The 25,798-nt window shown below is 40.0% G+C and overlaps 1 protein-coding gene across 3 annotated transcripts in view; it reads right to left on the bottom strand.

Annotated features, from left to right (window-relative positions):
• Nucleotides 1-315: 315 nt before the first annotated feature.
• The window catches only part of UBN2 (ubinuclein 2), a 52,694-nt gene continuing 27,211 nt past the window's right edge, over nucleotides 316-25,798 (bottom strand). For 2 of the 3 annotated variants that reach the window (XM_061450646.1, XM_061450645.1), the window contains exons 7-17: nucleotides 24,359-24,429; nucleotides 23,536-23,665; nucleotides 22,106-22,224; nucleotides 21,333-21,446; nucleotides 19,885-20,028; nucleotides 12,039-12,089; nucleotides 10,730-10,772; nucleotides 8,503-10,038; nucleotides 4,196-4,442; nucleotides 3,310-3,399; nucleotides 316-2,134 (exon numbers count right to left, since the gene is read on the bottom strand). In XM_061450646.1, coding sequence (XP_061306630.1) covers nucleotides 2,085-2,134; nucleotides 3,310-3,399; nucleotides 4,196-4,442; nucleotides 8,503-10,038; nucleotides 10,730-10,772; nucleotides 12,039-12,089; nucleotides 19,885-20,028; nucleotides 21,333-21,446; nucleotides 22,106-22,224; nucleotides 23,536-23,665; nucleotides 24,359-24,429 — 2,595 coding nt within the window. In that variant the 3' untranslated portion in view covers nucleotides 316-2,084. The remainder of the gene's footprint in view (nucleotides 2,135-3,309; nucleotides 3,400-4,195; nucleotides 4,443-8,502; nucleotides 10,039-10,729; nucleotides 10,773-12,038; nucleotides 12,090-19,884; nucleotides 20,029-21,332; nucleotides 21,447-22,105; nucleotides 22,225-23,535; nucleotides 23,666-24,358; nucleotides 24,430-25,798) is intronic. The other variant, XM_061450647.1, reaches the window with a different exon arrangement.

The following is a 25,798-nucleotide window of genomic DNA, read 5'->3' as shown; positions in this document are numbered from 1 at the left end:
CAAAACCTGAAAGTTATCTTCCTTCAACTCTTCCTGGACAAAAGGTGGTGGTGGAGGAGGAAAATCAGATAAAGCTTGCTTTCTGAATATATGATACTCTGACAGAATTTGCACAGTATTAAGAATATCAGGGTCTACGTAGCTGTATGTTTCAACTCAAAATTAACCTTGATGATGGAGATGCAAGCTTATCTAATTAACATGCCACATACAAAACATTTGCACTAGCTAAAAAGCATTTAATTGGCAGATGCTGTGGAGTGAAATCAATGAACTAATGCATCTTATTTTAATTCAATCTGTCTTTCACAGAAGTGTTGTGCAAAAACATTTATTGCTGAGCTCAACCCAACATTTTATACTAAATACACAATATATATTATTTTAAATTCATGTATATATATTTATATAAAATTAAAATGAGCTCTAAATAGAAAAGGAATTGTTGTCTGGTCTAAGAAAAATAAATCACATGTAAAAGAAACCTGAAAGCTATAAGTTAATCTAGGAAAAAAAACATTGAAGATTTGTTATCCAAGGGTCAGAGTCTCTCTGGAAGGTGTGAGATAACGACTAGTCACTGGTTCATTCTCAAATTGAACTACTGGAAAGACTAGTTACTAGAATTTCAGCATCTCTGATCAAGGGAATGTTTCAGAGTTCAAGGAGAAGGGCATCATACAACTTTATTTGCTCCTTTCCCCTATGACTTATTTCACTTTCTGCTATTCTCGCCTTTCACCTGACAGCGCAAGGGACTCAACAGTGAAGTTCTGTCCTAGTGTCGAAAGTGCAACATATGCTGGATACCTCCTAACCTTACAAATAAACCAGTCGATGCATTGCTATTAAAAAAAATAAGAAACCCAAACAAAAAAGCCAGCTTTGCAGTCTTGTGCTACCATGCAAGAAAGAATTCAGGTCAGGAACTCCCCAGGCCAGCAGGGGCTGGACATGCTGGAGACAACCCATTCAGCCCCCAGAAGAGAAGGCACCTCTGGTCGCTTTTGAACGACTCCTCTTTGGCTAATGCCTGAAGCAGTATTAACCTGGCTCTGGAACAGGTCACAAACAGCTTTCTTTATCTACCAAATCAGTATAATGCGTGGCTTTTGGGAGGAATTAGATGAAAGATGAGGAAGATCTAGAATAAGTAAAGAACTGGTTGTTTTATAAAAAAATAAACGAGTAGAACATTACTTAATTTCAGTAGCAGATAAGCACAAGGCAAAGGAAAACAAAGCTTAACAAATGGAAGCACTGAAAAATCTGTGTGTCTTTAAAAAAAAATGATGTGCGCTAGAAATGCTAGTCTGACCAATAAAATGTAGGCTTCCTTTTCATGTAAATGGAAAATTTTCCAACCCTTTCCTCCCTTAAATATTCATATTTAAACAAAACCAATCAAATAAGGAGCAAGAAATTTTCCCACATCTTGATATGCCAAGAGATCTGTTTTTGAAGACAATTCTCTAATTAGACTGCACCCATCTGTAGGCTCCCTAAAGCCAAAACAGCCTTGTAATGCTGGAAAACATGCCTGTATGGGAAATCGCATTTGTGTAAGGGTTTTATTATAATGCAAAGTGTCCCAGCACCACCTCTATTCTAGATAACTTTTGGTCCACAACCGTATAGTACACTCAGGACCTACACACTGTATATTGGGCACTAATGAAGGGGATGATTCCACCTTACACAATGGATGGAGAAACCAATTCCAGCTCCTCTCAACGCTTTCAACTCTTCATTGGACATCACCCAGAAAGAAAGACCAAAACAAAACACATGTTTGTGCTGCTGTGGGTTTGACGATCAATTTCTTTTAAAAGCCAATCAGAACAGGTAAAAAAGCTTGTTTCTTTAGGCAAGATCAGACTATGACCAGTCTGCAGGACCTCCTTTTCCTTCTCTCTTTGATCAAGTATTGGTTTCTTTTTTCTTCTTCCTCTCACCACAGTGCTTGGGATCAAAATATGTAAACATCGACAGAAACAGCAGCCCTGTGACAATAAGCACTTTCCCAACTGGGCAGATTCTGTCAGCCAACCAGAACTGCTTCAGCTCCCTTGCTTGTCCAGAAGTCACTGGTTTTTTCGCTGTAACTTAGTGTCCCCTTTACTTTGGCCTCCATCTGTAGTTTAGAGATAGGAAAAGGGAAGAAAAAAAAGCATGAGTGACCTTTTATTTTTATAACTTACAGCAAAAGAGACAGGAATTTAGCACGTTCAGCTTTAGCATTACCAAAATGTACATTACAGGGTGGAAGACTGCATCTTCTCTATAGTTCATTTATTAGAAATAGCGCTGTTGAAACCTGAGATATCAGGCTTCAGATGAAAAGATACCATCTTTCTAAAGATTAAGTTGCAACTTGGGATACCAAAATTAAAAAAAAAAAAAAAAAAAAAAAAAAAAATCAAGCCTTTCTTTGGAAGCCTTTACATTTTAATAAAGCAGTTCTGGTATTTTAGTATTCAACCCATGGCACTTACTGTGACAACAAAATTATGATTGTACCCAATAAAGCCAACTGGCTTCCACAGCCTCTTAGAGCAACACTGCTCAGTTTTTTGGTGCTGAGAACAAGATGAAGAACTCCCACCCTTCCTGTTCCTTCTGGAAAAAAAAGCCAAAACCCAACAAACCCACCAAACAAAACACCTACAGATGGCAAAGAAAAGAGTCTAAATAAACTGCACTTTCTAAAGCTTTTTGATAGTTTTCAGTATCAAGCCTTACAAACAGAAAAAAAGATACTCTACTTAAAGCTTCTCTACCAAAATATGCAACTCTTATCAAGGATAAAATTATCAGGGAAGGCAAATATTCCATTAGGGAATCATTACACTGTACACAAGGTATACACTCTTGTAAGAAGCATGAAGAAGCTTCCAGATGGAAGGTCAGTTTCTCCTCCAATGGAGAAATTATAACCAAGTGGAAAAAAATAATCTCACCAATACAGACTTTCCGCAGCCTGTAAATAATCATGTTAGGGTCCAGTAAGTCGTATTCCTCCCCCCCCCCAACTGAATTTATACACTTTGGTTTCTAGAAGTGCTATGATAATTGATGGTTTTGAGCTTTTTTTTTGCTCCTGACATTGAAGACAAGAAAGAAGAAAAAAGAAAGTTCAGGTTCCTTAAATACTGCTGTGATAGAATGTGTACTGTCAGCTGCTACTAAAGCTTATCCCTCTGCTGTGTCTCTTTTAAACCGATTTCAGTTCTGGTGTACAGTCAGTCTAGGTCAGAAATCTAACTTCTAAGTTAAAAATAAGTAATAAGAAAAACACAGTGTCTTTACCTGTGTAAGCTTGCTGCAAGTGAGCAGGCAGAGGTGAGTGAGACAGTGTTGCTGCGTGCTGAGCACCTGGCTGTAAACCCTTCAGTAAGTCTGGGGGAAAAAGGAGAGCAACAAAGATAAACCTTAAAAACAAGAGGTAGCCTTCATGAAATAGGAAGTTTTTATTTTTAGGGTATAGTATATTTATTTTTAGGGTTTATAACAGCTATAGTAGCATGCTAACTTGCACTGATTTCTGAAGATGTATCTCAACAACAAAGAGTAAGTACCTGATAACATTCCGATGGCTGGAGGAAGTCAACAGAAACAGACCTATTCAGATATAGTTAATCAAAAGTCAGAGCAAGAACCATGCCTTGCTATTGGGATGCAACTCTGCATTAATTTCCTTCAGCAGAAAGGCCAAGAACTAATACAGCTTAAAACCCCAAAGAATTTTTCAAGCAGTAGGGAAAAAAAAAATTAGTAAGTGCCATCTGGGTTGATACTTCCTCTTAAGAGAACTGTTTGATATCCAAGATTACTAAGCTAAGGATATTTTAAGGACTCACCATATTAAGTCTTATTTGTGTTGTGGCATTTGGAGATTTTTAAGCTCTATTCTTTTCTAAAGATAGAGGATTAAAAGTTCACCCAAAAGAGCATGTTCAAAACTAAACATATACTGTAAATGTAGCAATGAAGTTAAGCTTGTATCAAAGATGGTTCATAATTATCTTAATTTGGATAATAAAGTTTTACCAGTGAAGAAATCACATTTACTCTCCTGTAGGGATTTTCATAAACCAAATGGGAGTCTCCCAGAACTTTTTTGCTTCTCTTCTTAAATTCCATTTTCAGGATCCATCTTTCCTTATAGCACAGTGTGGTAACTGATTCCACTCACTCTGAGTTAGGCTGTGGTGGAAAGCCGCTGAGGTAGATCCCGAGGTGGTTGTCGCTCCAGCTGTGTCTGTCCCAAAGCCAAGCAGCTCCAAGGGAAACTGGAAGGGCACGGTCACAGGTACAAGGCCGCCCAGCATCCCAAAAGGAGTTAATGGTGCAGATGTCACGTTCTGACTGGTTACAGACAGGGGTGATGCCATAAGAGTCAGAGGTGAGGCGTTAGCCAGTAATGATGCTCCTGCTGTTGACTGTACAAAGAAAAGGAGTACTTCAAGATTTTAAAGCTTTGAGTTGCATTCTTTAAGGAGATAAGAATCAACGATCTTCTGTTAACTGTGGCACTATTAAGAAGAGTATTAAACTATTAATAAATATCCACTTATCTACCCAGGAGGTCTTCCCACTGTTCATCTATTAAAATAGTACAATTATGTCTCAAATTCAGACATGACAGTATGGTTCATCTCTCATGTTTTTCTCAGGTCATTTCCTCTATCTCCTTTCTAATTATGCACTGGGTCTACAATCAGAATCTAATGCAGCATCTTCTATAGATTAATAATATGAAATCGTCAGATGTAGATCTGAAGTTCTTTAGAAGCACAGTATTACTCTCCCCTCTCCAAATCTGGGTCTCAACAGAACACTAACTATTTCTAAAGTGGCTGCGTAGAAGCAATGATTTTTGAAAATTAAGATTCCTATATAAGAACCCCACACTTAAAGAGAAGTCAGGTTACCAAAATACACACATATGTAGGTATACATGTGTATACACATGTCAAAGCAAAAGGCAAAGGAAAATAATCTCTGCACTCTACACAGGCCCCAATGAAGTTAAATTCACTGTAGTTTATAAATGAAAATGTGGAGATTAGCCAGAATATTTTAGCTACAACAACTCCCAGATTGCATTAATTCCTCTAACATTAGATCATCTTATTCTTGTTTAATTGTTTTTCACTATGCAATAGTAATTTTATAGCCTGATATATGATTAATTATATATTAATATTGTCTCATCATCTACTACAAAACAGTACAGAAAGCATTCTAAATCAGACTCAAGCTCAGATATTTCAGATATCTGAGTTAAAAAGACCGATACTGAATAAGACTTCAAACTTGTGTATTTATACATGTAAGCCCTAACTAAACCCAAAACTTAGAATTATTTTAATGATTCACATTGAAATGAAATGGAAGTCTCTGTGACTTCTGTAATATCAACTTACAGAAGCAGCAAAGTGATTATAATTCCTAGAAGCAATAGGGTTCTATTACCAGGTTTTGGTCTTAAGGTGTTCAGATTAAAGCAGCTAAAAAAAGTTGCTGCTTATGAGAAAACATCCTCTAAGTGTAAACAACTACAGATGTGATGTCGGTAGCAAGTGTTTGTATTGGTCATCTTAGGAGTGACAGCTTCTCAGACTTACTCCATCCCACAAGTAGGGTATTAAAGTATGTTGAAGGTTTTCATCCCTGATTATTCTCTTTTGCCTTCAAAAGTACTAATTGCACAATAAGCCTATGCACAAAAAAATGCAACCATTCACTGTCTATGTGATCTTTACTGTGCAGCAAAATAAAAAGCCATACAACAGTAATCCTCTCGTAATTGTGGTTTTGTAAAATGCCTGAAAACAGAAAGCAGCTTTGTAGTATGCTCTGCCAAGACATAACTTACTCCATCAAAAAGGGGAGAGAAGTTCAGTGATGGAAAGGGCTATGGAGAATGCCCTAAGAGAGACACAGCTCAGATGTTTCTATTTATTTCACCTGTATTAGCACTTCATAAAAGGGTTCATCCTGGTCATATAAATCTGAGTCACTAAGATCTTTAAGCCAGATTCTGCTAACGAGTACTAGTGGTAGGTAGAAGCTTTTTAAGGAAATCACACTATAATCACTGAATTTTAGATTACTTTGGCTTTGTATTCTTAAGATGTAACTTAACAGAGTATTCCAGAGTAAAATTTCTGTGGAGCTGCAGCACGCGTATGCTTATATTCTGGTAAATATATGTGTCAATCAAAAGGGGAAAGGAGGGAAACTCTTCTTGGAAATTCTTCCCAGTTAGGAACATCTTTATTATCACATGAAATCATCTAGTCTGATCTTCAATGTAGGAAGACGATGAAGATGTCAACACAACATTCTAATGAGCGACTCAAGTACCATTCTCATCATCTGACTGATTAACAGTATCTCAGATAGGAATTAAATCCGTAAAACTTTATGGAAAGGAGATTCACTTTCAGCCTTATGCAGAGTTTTAAGAGGTCCACTGCAGTTTGCAGTACTTTGTATCTTAATACATTGCACCTAAAAACTACTCTGGAATTAAGTTCAGCAGCCATTGGATCTTTAAGGCGAAATAAATATAAAGCCCTCTTATCACCAATCTCTTCCCCTTCATTGTACTTGGACTGGGAGGTAATTTGATTCTAATCTTCTCTTGAACATACTCCACTGACTACACTTCAGTCTGCACAGCAGCAACAACCCTATTCCATGGTTTATCTGCCTTGCACCATTCTTCTGAACCATTCTGAGATTACCAAAGTAACTTCTGAAGTGTCAAAACCACCCACATAGAAAGTCATTAATTTTAGTGATACTATGTGCTGCTCAGTACCTCTAGCTGATTTCCCCCTCCTATATATCAACACATCTTATTTTGCTGTATTACAGTATGCATGTTACTGGATTATCCACCCCCCCCACCCCCCCCCCCAAGTGCTCAACATCAGCATTTGCCAAAATACATTTAATTTCCCAGATCATAAGTAAAAAAAAAAAAAAAAAAAAAAATCACTTGCCTTTAACCACAGGAAGATTTGCCAGAATTCATCTCACCATCCAACACAATACTATTTATTTCCCTCATCCTTCATCTTTAAGCACCACCACACCCATTTCACATTTTCTTCTACATCATAGAAATGGTATCCACTGGATTCTGTTGATTGCGCCAGGAAGAAACAACTCCATTCCCAGTCCATTCACTGTTGCTTTTTCTGTCTCCACTAGGCACCTTCCAGAGTACCCAAACCGGACTGTATCTGGCTCACCTTTTCTCTAGACTCTAAATGATACCACAGTGGCCCTTGCACAGCATGTGGGTTAGTTGGGTTGTTGTTTTTTTTTTTTATTCAAAGTACCCAAAATAATGAGAGGGCTCTGTCAGAGCCTGCCAGACATTTCTTGCTTACTGTAACAGACTTACAGTACAGTAGGATGAAAGACCATAAAAACGTCCTATAAAAAAAAAAAACTACAAAAAACTTCCTCCTGTAATTCAGCTACATTAAGAAAAAATTGCTAACAAGCTAAAAAATTACAAGCAATTGCTAAAAGCTGAGCATACATCACTTCCATACAACAGCTATGTCCACTGTTCAGAAAAATACAAAGCTTTTGATTTGCTGTACACCAAGACCCTGATTTACAGTGATATTGCCTAAGTTTACTTCAGTAGTGAAGACCTCAGAATAGAGTAAGAGAGAGCAAAACCTCAAATCAGCTCAGTAATTAAATAGTTCCCAGTAAGAACACCACACAATTTGGGAAAGCAAGTTGTCTTCTGAGTAAATCATAGGTTTGCATGGGGTTTAGGACAACAGTATTTTCAAAGTATTTGTTTTGTATGACTGTTTTATCTCCAGTGCTAAAGTTCTGCATAGCTCTCAGACAATTTCTAGGATATTTATATATTAGAGATGTCTCATGCAGTTTGACTAGACCCTAAGATATAAAATACATGTTTAATCACAAATACTAAATAAAAGCCCTGCATGTGTTAACTTTAAATATGTCTTGCTTTATACTCAAACCACAAGCAACTGAACTCTAGTTTCACAAATTATTCATGGAGCTTGGCAAAAAATGTACCAATACACCTGTTCATGTGACCAGCACCATTACAAATAGGCAAATATGTAAGAATACACAAACCCAATAATGCAAGAAAATACCACATCCCCTGGAAATACGGCCACAGAAGGCTTACCTTTTCTAGTGTTCTTAACACAAACAAACGAAAGTGTATTCTGTTTCGCAGAATAGACCAACCAACATTTTACAGTGAGGATTCATTCCACACTATCCCTGAATTGCACATTAGCTGGAAATACCTATCCACTAGTGAGAATCAGTTTCATCAGTATTAACATTTATGCTTAGTAAAGTATAAACATTAAATTTATGACACATTTGCAAATCAAGATACTGTAAGAAAGAATGTTTACAAAATAAGTGTGATAAATATTAATGCAAGGTTTAAATGTAAACTTGTTAGATGCGTACCTGCACACTGGCTGCTACAACTGGAGACCCTGAGGCAGAAGATGGTCTGTGTGGAGTTGACAATTGTTTAGTAGCACCCTGTGTTCCACTTCCTGCTCCCCCAGACAGACTAGTCCTACTAGCTCCACTTGAGTTAAGGTTACTGCCTCTGCTGGCAGGTACATTCATTCCAACTCCACCCAGATTATTTTTACCAACAGTTCCAGAAGGAGAAGAGTTGGGCAATTTTGAAGAAGCCTGAGGGTTCTTTGCAGGCTGAAGGCCTGAGGTGCGATTAGAGGGCAGCAAATTCACTGTGGGGGACTGCCTGCTGATATTTACACCACTGGACTGTTTATGAAGGGGGTTGTTGCTGGAGTGACTACTCTGAGAAACTAGTGCACTTGAGCTGGAAGAACTGGGTGTTGTTGCAGGCCTGGGGGATGAGGTGGACTTGGATGAAAATTTAGGTGATGCACTGGGCTTGGGTGTGACAGAGGGTTTAGATGCAGTGGGCTTGGGAGAGGCAGCAGGTTTAGGAGAGGCAGCCATGGAGAAGGGAGGCTTGAAACCCTGGGAAGAAACTTGTGACACCATAGCCTTGGCTAAATAGTTACTAGAGGTAGAGGTGCTGGATGTTGTCCGAGAAACCAGTGGGTGAGACACTTGAGAGCCACTTCCAGACGAGGGATTAGACAAAGGCAGGCGATATACTACGGACTTATCTTGAGCCTTGATGACTGGTGATGAACAAGACAGTTTGGGATTACTACTCAATTTCACCACTGGATTGGTCTGTGATTTACTAATAGTTGCTTGTAAAGGAGATACATATTTCTGCTGTACAGCTGAATGCTGGTGCACCTTTGTCACTTGCGATGTTGAGGAAGAACCACCTTGAGCCTCAGAAGATGATACCAAGATATTAGCATCCTTGGTTCTCTGAGAGGCGGAAATAGCTGCTTGGGCCTTAGAGGAAGAAACATGAGTCTGTGAAGAGGAAGAAGCGGCTTGGATCTGGCTTGACCTCTGTAGTCCTTGCTGAAGTAGTTTGGCTGGCAAAGGCTCTAAGGAAACCTTAGGATTTTGAATTGAAGATCCAGCAATAAGGCCTGAAGAAATACCAGTGTGAATTAGGTCCTGGGGTTTCTTTGGTACTGGCCCTGTGTGACCAGCAATAAGACTTGATGAATGGGATGTCTGAGTGGGCTCTACTTTCTTCGAAGTTGCCAGGGGCAACTTACTCATAATGCTTGCTAGTTTCTCTTCCCTCAGTCCAGGACGAGGTCTGGGTGTTGGTGGGTCTATGGTGGATCCAAGAGGTGATCCCTTGGCACCATTATTGATAACTGCCAGAGCATCAGATATAGAGTCCAGTGAAGGTGGGTGGAACGAGAGGTCTTCATCCAGTGAGTCATCCAAACAGATGGTCTCTGGAGCTGGTGTGCAGCTAGAGCTGGCTGGGGTGCAGACAGGCGTGCTGGAACTCAGTACAGTAGCGCAACTTGAACTGACTGAAGACATACAAGTTTTCTGTTCTTTCTTTGGACTGGAGTCCTGAGAATGAAGAGATTACACAGGTTTGAATAGCCTTTCTGGAGTAGATCTAAAGTCTTCTTTAGTGAAATTCTGTTATTCTGTATATTCAGATGAACTGAAGAAGGTCTATTATTGAAACTTTTGTATTACCTATGATATCTAGGACTTTTAGTCCTCCATGCTAATTCAATATTTGTGTTTTTAAACCTATTTGTGTTTAAAACCTGTTGCTCCACTTAGTTACTGTTGTAACTAAGAGCGCCCCACACAGTTAAGAATAATCTGTGAAGAACAGGGTAGCTAACCTGACTGCTAGGTAAAATCGCTACTGAACTAAGACAACACCTAGTCATGTCTAACAAGAACCTCTATCAACTTGCGCTATTCTCCCAACCACATATTTTTCCAGTCTTACCAAATTTAATACAGCTGACAAAGAACACAAAAAACACTAAAAAAAAAAGTGCAATTTTATTGGAACTAGTACCTCTTAATAGTCATTTTCAAAGAGCTAATATAGCCTAAAGTTACAAAGCTATACAGAAGTCTTTTGAACTACTTTTTTTGTAGTACTACAGCACCAAGTCAATAACCTCTTACAGCATTTCCTGACAGAATCCTTCTGCCAGAATTTTTCTGGATCAGAGGCAGGAAACAGCTTGTATCAAGTGGTCATATAAAATTCAGATATCTAAACAGGCATATTTACCTTCACTTTGGGTTTAGGGGCCAGAATCACCTTCTTCTTTGCCCTAAAACAGAGGATACACATGTACATCAGAAGACAACAGAAAGGCAAGTCACTTTGGTTTTAACTGTTACCCCATCCCGATATGACAGATGACTACTGTAATCCAGCTTTAATAATAAAACATCCAGAAAATGAGTTAAAATACAGAGGGGGAGAGAACAAGCACACCTTTAATCCATTTTTGGGTCATGTATCTCTAGTCATTTAGATGCAAAATTCACTAAATTGCTGATATAATCTGTTATGTATCAAGAGAGCCATTTTTTACTTGTCCAATTTAGAGACATTCCAAAAAAAAAAAAAAAAAAAAAGAAATCAAGTAATTTCACTTTACATTGATGGCTCTGTCACTGAGGAGTATACTTTGTGTTCTCATTTATATTTCAAACCACATAAAATCAGTTGCTTTCTCCCCCCCCCCCCCCAAAGAAAAGAAGGGTTCTGTTGCTTAAAAACTGTTCCACTGTTGTATCTAACTTCTGTTTGTTGCAAGAAGTCATTTAACAAGCTTCCAGGGTCTTCTGCAGTGTAAGTGAACATCTTAGCACGAACTGCAGTTATGCAATGAAGGACAGCATTAAGGATTATTAGTCATCAGCTTCAATTTTTAAGTTAGGCATTTCACACATTTCTATTTCTTCAAAAGGATTTACATTTTATAGGTCATTTTCTCTCCTTTCCCACACAACTAGGAATATGCCTGGTTAAAAGACAACCTTACTGTAGGTGGACCGTGACTCAGTTTTGTTATGTATAAAAATATCCTGTATCAATCATTTCTCACAGAGATTGCAATTTGTGTGCTATTCAAAGTCATAATTGTTTATCTGAATTCTGGCTGAATGCGGACAGGTCCCCAGAGGTACACAGTGTCATTGAAAACAGAGGTAAAATTCCACTAAGATACACAGACTTATGTTGTTACAGAGATATTTATGAAGAGCAGGAAGAACTGCAGCCTCTAAGTTCAATTTAATATGCTGTACAGCAAAATTCAGACAGCATACAGCACTTTGAAATACTCTGAGTTAAAGGCATTAATCCAAGAATGAATATCCTCTTGATTTCTCTAGCCACTTCATAAATGAATTAAAATATCATGCCACAAGAACATTACTTATCATTAACATCATAAGTTTCTTCAAACAAATCCCAAAATCTCTCCCTTTTCTCCTCCGTCCAAAAAAAAAAAAAAAAAATGTAGCAAGAAGATGGCTGAAGACACTACAAAGAACCTAAAGATAGCAGTTATAAATGTTATACTCACGGAGCAGAAGTGAGGTGATTGTGAACACTTCGGCTTTCTTTAAAAAGCATCCTAAAAGAGTGACAAGTAAAGAAGCATAAGGTGATTCTACAGGGACAATCAGCATATGACCACCAAATATGCAAATATCCTTGAATTTTCAGAAGAACACTTTGATCATCTGTCCCCAAAGCAGCTAGTAGGTAGCTTGTCTGTACTGCTAACATGATGTAGCTCCAGGTACCCATAAATAGAATGCCAAAAAAACCCAAAACAAAACAAAAAACAAACAACAATGAAAAACAACAACAAAAAAAAAAAACGCCAAACCCCTAATTCAAGTTTACATTCAAAACACTTCAGTGAATGGCCAAGCACAAGTCAATGTAATAGAATTTTGAATTCTCTCCTCAAATACCAAATGAGACATTTCAAATATTAAATTAAGGATTATGATAAACTCTTCACACTATGTAGTCACACACTGATCACAGTTTGAGTTTTGAGGTTAGTCTATTGTGCTTTGGTGTTATTTTTGTGTCTGTTTTTTTATCTTTGTTTTTTAAAACAGAGGAAAAAAGTCAGAATACAGCAGCCATGCCAGCTTTTGATTTTCTTCAATATTTTACACAGGCCATTGAGTACCATTTCTGTGACTTCCACTACACTGGACTTAAACAGACATTTTACTACAGAGCCAATGAATGGCAAGAGTTGGTATGACAAATCTCAACAGTTCACATGCTTTCATTTCCTTGTTATCAACCCATAAACTGACAAGTGAGAAGTGAAAATGATTCTCGACCTGTACCTATCTTGCAGCTTTACTACCCAAATGCAGCTATACGTAGACAACTAATGAAAACTTGGCCCTCTTCCCTGTTTCCAGGGTAGGCAAACAAGAACAGACAAGATCATCCTACACCACTACTATCACACTAACAGTGATCACATCATAAACCGCTATCTAAACAAGAGCTTTTCACCAGTAACACATCCTTAGAGCTGCAATAGTTAATGGAAAAGCCATGTATGCAAAATCTCATAATCTGGCAAGAAAACATTGACATCCTCTTGCTACATTTCAGTGCCTTAATTCTCAGATTCCACTTTGTCCCATTTTCTTTACGATACTAAACTCCAAATCTGTATTACGTTGCTCCCCATCAGGAACTAATGAATGCCCATGAAGAACATAAGGTAATGAGATGTTCCTTTTACTACAAGTTCCATGTGCCACTTTCTGTCCTACCCAGAAATTTCTCCAGAATTTTTCTCTCACACCTCCTTCCTGGTGCTTTGTCTGTTCCTTAAACTTTTTGAGAATGAAAATCCAAAATTAATCCAGGCCCCAGTAACTTGTAGTATCATCCTTATGGGTTCAAGACAAAAGTGTACTACTACAGGAACAGAAGCTACAGTACAAAGAAAGGACAGTGCAGTGTATGCTCCAAAGCAAGAACACACTTGGAAGATAACCCCACCATTGCATAAATATATTCAGATTTAAAAACTGATGAGAGATCAGTATGAGATTGTTTCTTTCTGATCATGATTTCAAGTTAAGCATGCTGCTTGACCTGCACAAAATAAATGTTCTCCAAGCCTACATGCATGATGACCTCCAATGATTATTAAACTCTTGGAATTAAAGGAAACAGACTTCCTGTTCCTTACACTTCATTTTTGAACATACACATATTTACGTCACAGACTTTTTTCTAACACACATGAAATTTTTCCTGTAGGCTGATCCCACAAAGTTCTGGTACCACAGACCTACTCCAATTAGGAAGTCTTTCTTGTGAAATGCAGTCAGCAGCCCATTTTTAACATTAAAAGCCTTCATTTTTCCAGCTTACATAGCTCCTTCTCACTTGAGACCATGCATAAAAGTAAATCCTTCAGCATGATAATCCTTACTCTAACTTATTAACAACACTGAGCATCCAGCCAGCATATGAATAAAATGTACTGTATTAGGAGCTACCACTATCAGACTCCCTGAAATTCTTGCTTTTTCTCTTTCCATGTGTAACTGTTTCTCTACAAATTACAATACACCACTTCCTAAAGAGAACTCAGTGAAGTGCCTCCCTATAAATACAGAACAATTTCTATGGCACCAAAACTGCCTAGCTGGCAAAAGAAGTCTTGCTGGTCTACAGAAAGTTATGCTGAGGCAGCTCCTGGTGTTTATTTGGTTTGTTGGTGGGTAAAGGTTTTTTTGTTTGCTTGGGGTTTTTTGTTTTGTATAAGGCGAGAAGTCATTTGGGGGGTTTTAGGTTTGTTTGATTTTTGTCCTTTTGTGTTGAAATCCCTTTTATAGGTAGTTTCAAAGCTATACAGAAAGTTTTCAGCATGCTTACCATATGGAAGGGAAAGAACCGTATGTTATATCGCTTTCAAAAGCAAAGTTTTAACATGCTTTCCTTGTGTATTCTTGGATGACCTCACATTATCACTTGACTGTTGTGCCACTATCAGTGATCTCCGTTTAGTGTTTTTAAACTAAAATGGGATTCTACATCTTGTTTACTTCAATAGAATCTTCATATGAGATAACCTCTCACTCATCAGCATACTTATGATACAAAGCTAGATCCTTGAACAGAAATAAGTCAGCTGTATGCCAAGAAGTGTAAAGGTTCATTTGTTCCTTTCATTACTGTTTCACAAACAGCTTATTACAACCTCATTTTCTACACTGACTATTCTAGGAAACAATCAGTACAGTTATCTTTACAGCTTAGAATCATAGAATCATTAGGGTTGGAAAGGACCTTAAGATCATCTAGTTCCAACACCCCTGCCATGGGCAGGGACACCTCACACTAAACCATGTCACCCAAGGCCTTGTCCAACCTGGTCGTGAACACTGCCACAGACAGGAGCATTCACAACCTCCCTGGGCAACCTCTTCCAGTGCCTCACCACCCTAACAGGAAAGAATTTCCTCCTTAGATCCAATCTAAACTTCCCCTGTTTAAGTTTTAACCCGTTACCCCTTGTCCTGTCACTACAGTCACTAATGAAGAGTCCCTCGGCAGCATCTCCAGAGGCCCCCTTCAGATACTGGAAGGCTGCTATGAGGTCTCCACGCAGCCTTCTCTCCTCCAGGCTGAACAGCCCCAACTTCCTCAGCCTGTCTTCACACGGGAGGTGCTCCAGTCCCCTGATCATCCTCGTGGCCCTTCTCTGGACTTGTTCCAACAGTTCCATGTCCTTTTTATGTTGAGGACACCAGAACTGCACACAGTACTCCAGGTGAGGTCTCACAAGAGCAGAGTAAAGGGGCAGGATCACCTCCTTTGACCTGCTGCTCACGCTCCTTCTGATGCAGCCCAGGATATGGTTGGATTTCCAGGCTGCGAGCGCACGCTGCCAGCTCATGTTCATTTTCTCATCAACCAACACCCCCAAGTCCTTCTCCGCAGGGCTGCTTTGAATCTCTTCTCTGCCCAACCTGTAGCTGTGCCTGGGATTGCTCCGACCCAGGTGTAGGACCTTGCACTTGGCATGGTTAAACTTCATAAGGTTGGCATGAGCCCACCTCACAAGCGTGTCGAGGTCCCTCTGGATGGCATCCCTTCCCTCCAGAGTATCAACTGAACCACACAGCTTGGTGTCATCGGCAAACTTGCTGAGGGCACACTCAATCCCACTGTCCATGTCAGCGACAAAGATGTTAAACAAGACGGTCCCAACACTGATCCCTGAAGGATGCCACTCGTTACTGGTCTCCAGCCGGACATTGAGCCATTGACCACAACTCTTTGCGTGCGGCCATCCAGCTAGTTCTTTATCCACCGAGGGGTCCATCCATCAAATTGATGTCTCTCCAATTTAGAGACAAGGACGTCGTGTGGGACAGTGTCAAACACTTTGCACAAGTCCAGGTAGATGACGTCAACTGCTCTACCCCTGTCCATCAGTTCTGTAGCCCCATCATAGAAGGCCACCAAATTGGTCAGGCAGGATTTCCCCTTAGTGAAGCCATGCTGGCTGTCACCAAGCACCTTGTTGATTTTCACGTGCCTTAGCATGCCTTTCAGGAGAATTTGCTCCCAGATTTTGCCAGGCACAGAGGTGAGACTGACTGGTCTCTAATTCCCCGGGTCATCCATTTTCCCCTTCTTGAAAATGGGGCTTATATTTCCCTTTTTCCAGTCATCGGGAACTTCACCTGACTGCCATGATTTCTCAAATATGATGGCCAGCGGCTTCGCAACTTCATTTGCCAGCTCCTTCAGGACCCACGGATGGATCTCATCAGGACCCATGGACTTGTGCATGTTCAGATTTTTAAGATGGTCTCGAACCAGATCCTCTCCTACAGTGGGCTCAAGGTCTTCACTCTCACAGTGCCTGCGTCTGCCTTCCAAGACTTGGGTGGTTTGGTCAGAGCCTTTGCCAGTGAAGACCGAAGCAAAGAAGTCATTCAGAACCTCAGCCTTCTCCAAATCCTGTGTAGTCAGTTCTCCCGAGAACTTCCTGAGGGGCCCATGTTCTCCCTAGTCTGTTTTTTCTTTGCTATGTACCTGTAGAATCCCTTCCTGTTATCTTTAATACCTCTAGCTAAGTTTAATTCTAACTGGGCCTTAGCTTTCCTAACCTGGTCCCTAGCTTCCCAGACAACATCCCTGTACTCTTCCCATGCCACCTGACCTTGCTTCCCCCTTTTATAAGCCTCTTTTTTCATTTGAATTTTCCTCAGGAGCTCCTTATCCATCCAAGGAGGTCTCCTGGCCCTCCTGCTGCACTTCCTTCTAGTTGGGATGCAACACTCCTGAGCTTGTAGCAGGTGATCCTTGAATATCAACCAAGAGTCTTGGGCCCCCCCAAGGAGTGAGCTTGCTGCATGCTCTTCTCACTGTCCTGAGGATCTCAAATTCGAACATCTCGTGATCGCTGCATCCAAGGCTGGCCTGGAGCATCACATTTCCAACAAGTCCTTCCCTGTTGGTGAGCACAAGGTCAAGCATGGCACCTCTCCTTGTAGGCTCCTCTATTACTTGCAGAAGGAAGTTGTCTTCCACACAATCGAGGAACCTCCTGGATTCCTTGTGCTGGGCCGTACCGTCCTTCCAACAGATGTCAGGGTGGTTGAAGTCACCCATGAGAACAAGGGCCTGTGAGCGTGAGGCTTTTCCTATCTGTCTATGGAGTGCTTCGTCCGCAGGTTCTCCTTGATCAGGCGGTCTGTAACAGATCCCCACAGTAATGTCTCCCATAGCTATATTCCCTTTAACCCTGACCCACAAACTCTGTTGACTGCTCACCTGTCCCCAGACAGAGTTCCATACTCTCCAGCCTATCCCTAACATAAAGGGCAACTCCCCCTCCCTGCCTGCTAGGCCTGTCTTTTCTAAAGAGCCTGTAACCTTCCATTCCAACACTCCAGTCATAGGAGCCACCCCACCATGTTTCTGCAATGCCTATTATATCATACCCTTGTAGATGTGCACACATCTCTAATTCCTCTTGTCTGTTCCCCATGCCACGGGTGTTTGTATAGAGGCATCTGAGCCGAGCTCCAACTGAAGCCGGCTCATTGGCTGGAGCGGCTGGGATATCTCTACATTGCTCTGAGCATTTATTATAGGTGCTGGCAACTGACTGGGTGTGTTGGGATGGAATGATGCCCCCCTCCCCCAGCACATCTAGTTTAAAGCCTCCTTGACCAGTCTGGCAAGCCTCCTACCAAAACTGCTCTTTCCCTTCTTTATCAGCCCCCACTAGACCTGGCCTACAAACTTGGGTCCCGTGTTCAAGGCACCCAAACCCCTGACTATGACACCACCCCTTTAACCATTATATTAACCTGACTAATCCTCCTAGCTTTTTTTAGGTCCTCCCCTGTATCCTGGAGATTTGACGAAAGGACTATCTGAGCTCCAGAGCCCCTAACCACCTCCCCCAGGGCTCTGTAATCCTTCTTTATGTTCCCCAGGCTGCTACTGTCTATATCCCTAGCACCCACATGTATCACCAGGAGTGGGTAATAGTCCGTGGGACTTACTAGAGCAGCAGCTTCTCTGCCACATCCCTGATCCGTGCCTCCGGTAGGCAACACACCTCCCTTGAGATGGGGTCTGGCTGGCAGACAAGTGCTTCTGTCCCTTTCAGTGTAGAGTCCCCTACTACTATGATCTGCCACCTTTTCCTAGCAGCACCAGTAGAGATCTTCTTTACCAGGGCATCAGCCAGCTGTTTCTGGCTCTAGTGTTTTCCCTCGTTAGCCCCCTGCAGGACAGCAAAGCGGTTCTGCGTGGGGACAACAGATTTAGGGGGAAGCCCCTCGCTTTTGGTTGTCCTTTTCCTCCTTTTTTTTTGTTGTTTTTTTCTGTCACTAATTCCAAGCTTCCCAGGTTAAAGGCCTCCCTCTTTCCTTCATGAGCTGGAGGTGAAGCTCGAGGCCCCTGCACAGTTTGGGCCAGGAGCAAGCATTCCTGCTTACTCTCAGCTTCCCTGACATCTCGCAGCCTATTAACAGCATCCCGCAGCTCAGCCACCTGCTGCAGGAGGACCTCCACCAGGGAGCACCGAGTGCAGCCCTGCCCATCGTGCACCCTCCCCTCACCAGACCAGTGCAGGCACTCTCTACACCCCGAGCTCTGCACTGCAGCCTCCCCTCTCATCAGCTCTGTCTAGGTGCCTACACTGGTGACCGCCGGGGCAGCCAGACCAGAGCTCCCGGACCGGGCCCTGGTCATACGACGAGTGCTCACCATCCTGCTCGCCTACCCGCACAAACTGCCTCGACCCGCTCTGTTCACAGCGATCCTGGTCGCTCACGCTCCCTGGGGCAGGTAATCTCCAATCAAGGCAATCTCATTGATTAGTATTAATGTATCATATAGTTAAGGTTGGAAAGGACCTTAAGATCACCTAGTTCCAACTCCCTGCCATGGGCAGGGACACCTCACACTAGACCACGTCACCCAAGACTCTGTCCAGCCTGGCCTTGAACACTGCCAGGGATGGAACATTTACCACTTCTTTGGACAGCCTGTTCTGGTGCCTCGCCACCCATGTAACCCAAGACTCCGTCCAACCTGGCCTTGAACACTGCCAGGAATGGAGCATTTATAATATATCATTAAGCTTTTACAGTAAAGATTTGCTGGGAAATTGTCTTTTGCAGCAGATGTACAGAAGGAAAGAACACCTATATTTGCTTCTCTTCTTCCACTTCAAAGTATTTGAAAACTGTCAAATTTGTATTTCACAATGATTACTATTGCTCTCATTTTCCCTCCTTTGTGTGGTTGTTTCCACCTAAGTCAGTAGGACACAAGTATAAGTCTTCGTCAAGAAACAAGTGAATTTTTAACCACAGCATCACAGAGCATCCCCGTTGCATACAGGAAATAAAGAGCACAAACCTTAGTGTTTTGTGAACTCTGGTGTTGAAATTCCAGTTTATAATCTTATAGTCTATGTTACACTGTGTTATCAGACTGCCTGCAAGTTATATAGGCATGGCTGCTTTCTATATTACTATCACTTTCTATACCATAGAAAGAACTTCCTCAGCAGTTACCCCCCACTCCTCATACCTCTCTCTCAAATGAAGCATCACACACTGTGTTACAAACTGTCACAAATTCAGTCTCCAGCAGATGACAACAGCAGACAGTTCTCCAAAGACAACACTGGGCTTTTAGCTCTCAGGCTTGCACACAAGCCTGAATGTTCTTCAGAAGTTAATTTTCTATCTTCTAAATTATTTCAGTTCCACTGACATATTTTGAAGTTTTAACCAAAATTAACAGGATCTATTTCAGTCAAATGTATGACAATAAAGAAGATCCAAGAAATATTTAGTACCAAGATTAATAGATACACAAAGCAGGTACCTTACCTTGCTTGCATCCAGCCTTTAGGCCAAAGTGGCTTCACTTCTGTTTCCATAAAGGTTTTGAGGTAATCTTCAGCAGACTGACTTCTATTTGGCTCTAGCTCATAGCATCCCAGCTTGATCTTGACAAGATTACACAACAGAGACCTGCAAAAAGACACAATAGGTGTACTGAAAGAAACAATACTTTCAAAAGCTCAACAGAAAAAGGCTGAGAAATGGAAAGACTGATACCATTATACAGCTGCTGCCCATCACCATCTGTAGGAAGAGCTCAGCTCCAATTGGAATTTTTGGAAGCTTGCTACTACAACTGGTATGATTTGTCACTACCACTTTTCCTCCATTTCCAGCAGACCATATGGCTCGCTTCTTGCCATCCTTACTATAATGTTGTACTTGGTTTTACTTTCTTTTTTTTTTCTAGCTTCCTCATAGCTGAAACATCTCATGTTGCTCACAGTGACCTCTATTTCGTTTAAGATGGAGAATGTCTAAAAGCAAGTGAAATCCATTTTACACTCTTTACATTCTTCCTGACAATGATGTTGTCTTTTACTGTCCTCAAATATAAAAAAAGTGCACAAAGTAACACTGGCCTTTCAGAGCCTCTTCAATGAAGAGCAGATTTAAATATCTCTCGTTAAGTATGGCTCCCTCCAGGTCAGTCTAAGCTATACTAGTTTTATATATTCTGTGAAGCTTGCTTCCCTGTCATCTTAACATACTAAAAAAGACTCACTGTGAGAAGTCCGTCAGCCCTTTTAAATAATACATACATTTGTATTAAAATTAGCTTATATCTTGCATGGGAAATATCTGATTTAGAAGGATTTGCTCGCTTAGAAACCTACCTAGATTATTTAAATAACAGTAATCTCAGTTTTCAGTTAAAATCTATTTGAGGAAAAAGAAAAGTGAGACTTCATAATTTCAGATAAGAATCTGTGTTGCTCTTGAGAGATAACATAGAATTTGTTTTCGGAGGGGATGGGAGGGGTTAAGATTCATGCATTCTGGATGCTGGCTTGCCCAAAGACTGGGAGGCTTGCCAAAACAGCATCACCAACTTTGAAAATCTACCCTGTTGTGGCAGAAATCTTTACTGCTCATTGGTTGACAGCATTTTGTGACCTGTTCCTAGAATGGTGGGAAGCAGGTGTAACTCTGCTTACATGCATTCTTTGCTTAAAGAAGCTTAAAGTCCTAGGACCAGGAAAATATTAATTTGGGTAACACAGATAAAAAAGCAGCGAAAAATCCCATCAGACATAGGATGGTATTGCCCTTCATGTTAAAGGAGGGCAACATTCTAGCTTGCCTGCTTAGCCCCAGCACTCTCCAAAAATTTCTCAGAGGTGTATTTCTGAAAAGCATTGCGTAACATCCCCTCAGAGATCCCTTTAAGAAGTCAGTGATAATTCTTAGTGGGAAAGGCGATTTTGTCTCACCTCACTGTGTCATCCCAATGAAACTTCTTTCTGGGTCCCACAACCCTCTTTCCAGGTTTCTCATCATCATCTTCCTCTGATCCATTTTTCTCTCGTTCATCTTCCGCTTGTAACCTGCAGATAGAACAATTATTTTCTTTATAGGTATACAGAGACAAAATGTTTCCTTGAGTAAGGAGTGTGGGTTTAGGTGCTAGGAAAAAAAACAAACAAAAAACAACAACAACAAAAAAAAAAGAGACTCGTCTTCAGATTCTCATAACACCCCTCCTGAAAGTTCATCTCCCTACCGCTTCATGGTCCTCAGAGACAAGTGAAAAGGACACATTTTAGGGATCCTATCAAGGCTACTAGCTATAAACTTTATACAGTGTCTCTATTGAGAAATGGCAGGAAGCTTATCAGTTTATTAACGCTTCTCCAAGTCTAAAATTAGTGAAAGACGAGTGAAACTATTATAAAGAACAAGGGCAAAATACATCAAGGCCCTGAACACACCATCCTCCTCCATTAATCTGGCATTTTGAGAATCTCCAGCATACTTGTCAGTTTACAATTTCTTTCTCTTAAGACCTCAGTTAATGGAATTTCTTTCTAGAGCTAGGTGTGATAACATCACCTACCCAAAACCAAGTTTTTTTGTACAGTTCAAAATTTACAGACACCTGTAAACTGAAGCCAAGTACTCTGCTGAGCTCAGGGAATGAACAATGTGGAGACAGACTTTCAGCTGGACTCTAGAACGGGCATGCACAGACTCCAAAAATACTTACTTGGCATTCTTGGCTTGATTGCGGGCCTGGCAGTCCTCTTGATACTTGCATAACTGTTCAGGCATGACGTTACTGACAGCCAGTTTCAGCTTTTGCAGTGGTTCTCTCAAGCGGTCATCCTGTAAAAAGAGAAACACCAGATCAGTCTTATTAGATGCAATGTAAAAAGTGCTTTGGATAGTTTCACAAAAATTACTTCCCACTCACTCCTAACACAGTATTCCCAGCACTAACTACTGACCGCAACGGCCATTTCCTACATGGCACTTGAATCCTGTTAGGTGCAACAGGATTATAGAAATGCATATACTTAAAAAAAAATTGTATGAAAAAATTCAAGTCTTGAGACTAGAAACAATGAAAGCCACAAGGAAAATTATCATGAATATCCCAAAACATTATGGCATGATCTCATTAGACAGTTATTAAAACCAAACTAAGCAAGAAAACCTGAGGGGAAGAACAAGATGACACTTGCAAATAAGCACACAATTAATACAAGTTTCCAAAAAAAATGCTGTGGTATAAAAACATCCTAGCTAATGAACAATATACATGTATCAGATTATCTGAATATTAATTATTATATGTAATCCATGTACTTCAAAGGTAAAAAATATGTATTTAGAATTACCTCCAAATTAAGAACTTCAACCATTAAAGTAATATAGTATATACTTCCCCATGTTTTAAATTCTCTTCCTACATCTCCTGACTTCACAGTGTTAATCATAACTGCTTACTGAGAAGAACTGGAAAACTATGTGCTATTATGTCTTACTGCTTAAAAACAGCACATGAATCTGTTTGTCTTCTTAGCAAGTTTGAGACTCTGCATTCATGATCCTCAGACTGTCTGCAAGATTTAGTCCTAGATTTCATCTGAAGAATCAGGTCAGGATACTTCAGATGACAGATAACTTTTTTTTCAATACGAAAACACACTCTAAGAGAAAAGTAACTGCAAATGACACACAAAGTATTTGTAAGACCTAGCCACAAAGGCTATTTTGCACAAACAGCACAGGCTGGGTCATCTATTATCCTTTCTTTTTTCTTGACACAAAAGTGCATGTAATAGTTATGGGTATTTTTTTTAGCCTATCATAACCATGATTATTGTAGCTTTCTAGTTCTGCTACTTTGATATGTACCTTGTACCTAGCTTTCAAGATGAAAGCACTTCATTCTCAAATAAAGGGCCTGAAATACTTAAAACTACTTGTATTTAAAGTAGTGACAACAGCAATTACACATACATACACACACACAAAAAAAAAAAAAAAAAGCACTTTTAAGCTCATCTAACAACTGATCCAAAATCTTTTGCTTTACTGGAGACAGTGTGGCTGCTGCACTACTCTCCTGTGCTCTGTCCTCATCACCATTACATAACTGATCCATGCTGGAGCTAATCTCCCTATCCTTACCTGGACATTGAGGTGTAACTTTTTCAGACGCTTTATTAGTGTGTCCTTATTGCATGGCACAAAAGCCTCAAGGTGAGAGTACACTCCATTGCGGACGGCAGGATTTATCTCCTGTAACTGTAGCTCAATACTGGCAAACAAACAAGAGACCGTCAACCACTGAGGCACCCCAAGATGAAAATGACAGCTAAAAAAAAAAAACCTAAGGAAGCTTTTATGCATAATATATTCTAGCTATGTGCACCAAAAATATCAGCTTGGAACATTTTCAGATAAACTTTTTTTACAAAAAGAGGATGTCTTCATCAATGGCAAGAAACCGTTCAAATGCATACTTTTCCAGCAACATTGAACATTATTCAAATTTCATTTACTCCCACCACTGCACATCAATCTTGATACAATTTTGACTACTACAATCTCCTAGAGATTATTTTTGTTTCTTAGAATATGAACATAGAACTTTCTACTTAATTGAAGCATTACAGAGTAAAAAGAGCTGGAATTTTCCTTCATGAAAGCTGAAGGTATTTTGAGTCATGAAAGTGGGGTACAGGAAGAAATAATGGCAGTTTTGTTGAATTTAACATATGAAGTGAAGGACACAGGGCACTACAAAACGCTTTACACTGGATAAAGACAGACAGTCATGACAGGAATCATATTCATATATAAATCTCTTTAGCTAGTAACTAGCTTAGACTGATCTACCTTCATTGACTTTTAAGGGCTTTGTTGGAACAACCTCAATAATATTTCCTCTTCTGCACTTTTCCTTTCACCCCCTTTCCAAAAAGGGAAGGTTGTACAGATAAGCACTTACTCCAGCAGAATATTATTCATGTCTTGCGTGAAAAACTTCTTCCTGCCTTCTTCATCAAACATCTTGGCGGCCTGGTAACACAGCAATAAAGAATATCCAAAAGTTCATAGAGCAGTTAATCCCAACAACCTTTGTATCTTTACTTTTACAGCTGTATTATATTCTTATTTCCCGGAAAACAGCATTACTTTGGAAAAAAAAAACAAAACCAAAACCAAACTATACTGAACTGTTTAGAAAAAAACGTGACAGTTGTTGTTACTATACTCAAATAAAACCATCCTGCTCTAGGGCAAATAATCATTACATTTATAATTTGTGTGGATCACTGATTTTAACACATTCATCTTTCCAATAGCTACAAAGAAAGAAATTGGTAGACATGTAGCTCACAACCAGCTACATTCCACTACCACTGTTTGCTTTAAAAAGAGGACAAGTCAAGCAGGCAACAGCATCAACACATTTCTACTTTCAGTCTGTGAAAGGCTCCTTTCCTACCTCCATTATTTGCCTCAGCCAGTTACAACTTTCCAGCCTTCTTAGATATGCCTTAATCCTTCACTGGTGTTTCAACAAAGGGATAATGTATGTAGAGGAATACCTCGTCCCTCTTTTCTGGTGCTGTGCAGCATTCTCAGCATCTTTAAAATATACCTCTAATATTTTTGGTCTCTTCCTAAGTTTGTCTGGGGGTAGGAAAAAAATCTCAGTCTTATTCCTATACATACTTCCTTTTATTAGAAGGTTTTACTGATCTCAAAAGGATTTTACATGGGAATTACTGTATCTTTATTCCTATCACCTAGATTCTTCTTTTCACAAACAGTAACACCTTATTAGAGAAATCCAGTTCCCTGCACCATTCTACAAAAATCAGTAAGGTCTTCTCTCTAGTGCCCATCCACTCTGCAGATTTATAGGAATCAAGATAAAAAAAAGCCCTACTTTTACAGGCTTATTGTCACCTTCTATTTTGGCACTGGGACCAGACAGCAAGCTAGGAAAGAATATGCATGCAGAAATGTAAGCATGTATGGTATCATCATACTGACTGACAAATACTAGAGGCAGCCAATATGCTACAAGGCTGAATATTCAAATAATCAAAAATCTCCAATACTGCGACAAATTAGGTAAAAACTATAAATAAATGCAAGTGTTAGCTTGATAAAATTCCTTTGTTACTATGAAATACTTCCTGTTCTTGCTATTTGTAAACTGACACATTTAAGTTGAGAAGAAAAATATTTACTGGAATTGTAAACTCTACACTGCACAGGAAAACAGAAGTCTGATACTCTATCAAAAAACATAAGGTAGTCCATTGTCTGAATGCTTTACCAGTTCAGTCATGAACACTGATAGCAGAATTTAAGTTCCTATAATGACTGTGTTCTGCTCACTATTTTCTACTGTAAATTCAGCTGCTGAAGGGAT

This window comes from Pezoporus flaviventris, unplaced genomic scaffold, assembly GCF_033815535.1.
Source record: "Pezoporus flaviventris isolate CSIRO_AGI_PZ_B2104156 unplaced genomic scaffold, CSIRO_AGI_Pfla_v1 ptg000011l, whole genome shotgun sequence".
Classification (NCBI taxonomy): Eukaryota; Metazoa; Chordata; class Aves; order Psittaciformes; family Psittacidae; genus Pezoporus; species Pezoporus flaviventris.
This window is presented reverse-complemented; position numbering and strand designations above follow the sequence as displayed.